At 36.9% G+C, this 3417-nt stretch overlaps 1 protein-coding gene across 1 annotated transcript in view; it reads right to left on the bottom strand.

Moving 5' to 3' along the window:
- LOC148769131 (putative F-box/FBD/LRR-repeat protein At2g05300) overlaps nt 1–1384 on the bottom strand; it is a 1805-nt gene extending 421 nt beyond the window's left edge. The window contains exon 1 of the mRNA XM_088820248.1: nt 1–1384. This exon is cut by the window's left edge and continues 421 nt beyond it. Coding sequence (XP_088676374.1) covers nt 1–1384 — 1384 coding nt within the window.
- Nucleotides 1385–3417: the final 2033 nt, after the last annotated feature.

Genomic DNA, 3417 nt, shown 5'->3' with positions numbered 1-3417 from the left:
TTCCGCTCTCTCTCTGCATTAGAATCTTCCACAGACACTCAATCCTTTCCATCTCCCCTTTCTCGCCGCAGAGGTAGTCTTCGACGTTTCTTGGACGACAAATAGTAATCGCGCCATTTAAAAGAGACGGAAGCAAAGATGAATCGCACTTCCAACTCATGAAGTTCTCCACCACAACTGCGTTTCTATTACCACCATCGTTGTCGTCTTGTTCCAGATTAATGGTTTCCGGAATTACGTCCCCATCGTATTGGTCGAGGGTGAGATAAAGAGAAATTTTGGATCGGCTTAACGACTTGAGCAGTTCTTTTAGCTTGAGGAACCACAATGAAGTAAGATCGGAAAGATCGTATCTTACGTGTATAACCGAACCATCCCACTTGCTGGAAGTTGTTACAAAAGAGATGGATGGGACGGAGTCGCCGATAAAGTCGAATTTGCGTATGTTGGGGGCATCAATAAATAGCTTGATGTCTTCCATTCTATCGCACCACAAAAGAGACAAGCTCTCGAGGCTCGGGAATTTACACGACGACAAGTGTTCCAATGACGAATCGACACACCACAGGGTTAAATCTTGGAGATTACGAAAGTCCGCTCCTTTGTGGAACCACCGAATATTCCCTTCGCTAATTTTGACGGTTTTAATAGACGGGGTATGGATTTCGACGGTGTGAAGTTTCTTCGACGGGGGGCAACCATACATTGAAAAAGTGAAGTTCGTGAGATTGTGAAGATCACTCACCTTGATTGTTGTTAGCCTTCTACATCTCGTGACCTCCAAAGTTTGGATCATCGGACAACACGAGATTACCTTATGAAAAACCTCCTCGTGAACCGAGATTTGTACGAGACAAAGTGTTTTCAGATGCTTGAAGAGTACGATTCTTTCGATACTCTTTTCGTCCAACTTGAATCTGTTCAAGTGCAAACCTTGGAGAGATTCGGCTTCAAAGACTCCCGACGGCACTTCAACAACACGTGACCTTTTGCGTTTCGAAAAGTTGGAAAGACGAAACTTCTTCACACCCATATTCCTTACCGCACGAATCCATTTATCGAGAATCGTAACCGATTCACTGTCGGAATAATCTAGCGATGTACAAAGGTGGAATATCTCGACGCACATCCTTTGATCACGGTATCGGCGTAATGCGTTGTCCACGACGGATACGAATTCGTGCTTGTTATCTTTGAAGGTGGCGTCTGAAAGAAAAAGATTGGGGCGAGTGCACCAATTATTACGCCATGATTTCGACAAGAGAGATGTACGAACAGCCTCTTTTTGGGAGAGGAAATAGAATATTCTCTGCAAGATTCCTTCCGGCAGATCGGATATTCTGTCCGTGGAGTTTGAACAATCTCCTCCTTTAGCCCTTTTCATGTTACGACGAACCCAGAAATTCGCAGCTGAAGATTTTCTTGATGGGTTAAATATTCGAAAATCACTTTTTTAAATTGTCTTTATTTTCATCAATATAAACTGAAGGTTTTCTTGATGGGTAAGCTTCCGCAGAGATCTCCTACTTCGTTTAGGATTCTACCTAGAGGAAACCGCTTTTCGTATGTACGTGATAATAAAGATGGGACTACCCACTAGCCTTTTATAATAGGGTAAATTACAAACACCCCCTAAGGTATTGTCAAATTACAAAAACACCCCTCTTGTTTGGATAATTACAACCACCCCTCAACTCCTCAAATTTAGTGCAATCTTCGAGATTATATAGAATATTATCACTTTTGTACCCATTTTATCCCATTCAAACTCTACATTATGAAGCAAGATGATCATAATATGTGATTTTTAGCTTGTATATATCAGTTTGTGGTGCATCGGAAACTGTATTTTTACACAAAACGAGTACAAACTAGAGCACATTTTACGGAATCTAGATGATTATGTTGAATTTGGCACCATAAGGGTGGAGATGTAAGAAAAAATCATAGTTGAGGGGGTAGATGTAATTATCCAAACAAGAGGAGGTTTTTTGTAATTTGACCATACCTCAGGGGTGTTTGTAATTTACCCTTTATAATAAGGCAGCCTTTTTTTCCCTTATTAGTTAGGGGTAATGGCAAATAGGCCCATGACAAGGACACTTAATTAAAAGAGGGACATCCAACTTTTTTGTCTTTCAAATAAATCCAACCCATTCAAACTTATTTGCAAATAAGGAAAATCCCTTTATATATACCAAAATTACCCCCAATTCATTTGAAACCCAATTTAACTCAAATTTCATGATTTACACCCCAATTTAGCCAAATTTCATCAATTAACCAATTTTAACCCTAATTTCAATTTTGACCCCAATTTTGACCCGCCACCACCGGAGACCGCCGGTCGCCGCCGTTGACCGGCGTTGACTGCCGGAGACCGCCGGTCACCGACGTTGACTTTTTTTTTTTTTTTTTGAATTTTTTTTTTTTTTGAAATTTTTTTTTTCATGAAATTTTTTTCCGGCCGGTCAACTGCCGTTGACCGCCGGGTCTCCGGTGTTGACTGTTTTTTTTTTTTTTATAATTTTTTTTTTCTTAAAAAAATATTTTAATTAATATTACTGTCTTGGCTGCTAAATTACTGTCTCCGGCAGTTATTTAACTGTCGGAGACAGTAATTTAACTGTTAATTGACTCTTTTGTTTTTTTTTTTTCTTCAAAAATATTTTAATTAATATTACTGTATTCGTTGCTAAATTACTGTCTCCAGCAGTTATTTAACTGTCGGGGACAGTAATTTAACTGTTAATTGACTTTTTTATTCTTAAAAAAAATATTTTTAATTAATATTACTGTATTCGTTGCTAAAATATTGTCTCCGGTAGTTATTTAACTGTCGGAGACAGTAATTTAACTGTTAATTGACTTTTTTTTTTTCCTTAAAAAAATTATTTTAATTAATATTACTGCCTTGGATGTTAAATTACTGTCTCCAACAGTAATTTAACTGTCTTAGACAATAATATTAATAATATTACTGTTCGGAAAAATAATATTCATAATATTACTGTCCCAAACAGTAATATTACTGTCTGAGACAGTAATTTAGTAGCCAATACAGTAATATTAATTAAAATAGTTTTTACCTGAACTCGTTAATTTGTTGCACAGTGCCAATATTCATAATATTACTGTCCCAAACAGTAATATTACTGTCTGAGACAGTAATTTAGTAGCCAAGACAGTAATATTAATTAAAATAGTTTTTACCTGAACTCGTTAATTTGTTGCACAGTGCCCCCGAACTAAATTATCCGACTATTTTGAGTAAAACATGTGCATTGCACGTAAATTTGCAGGGATAAATTCGTCCCATTCACATTTCACATACATCCTATTTATTAAATATAAATTAATCATTTAAATAAATTAAATAAATAAATAAGCAAAAACATCCGAACTCAAATAAAAAAG

This window comes from Erythranthe guttata, chromosome 7 (assembly GCF_056151865.1).
Source record: "Erythranthe guttata isolate IM_541 chromosome 7, IM_541, whole genome shotgun sequence".
In the NCBI taxonomy this organism is placed as follows: Eukaryota; Viridiplantae; Streptophyta; class Magnoliopsida; order Lamiales; family Phrymaceae; genus Erythranthe; species Erythranthe guttata.
Note: the sequence above shows the minus strand (reverse complement) of the source record. Positions and strands in the feature narration are given on the sequence as shown.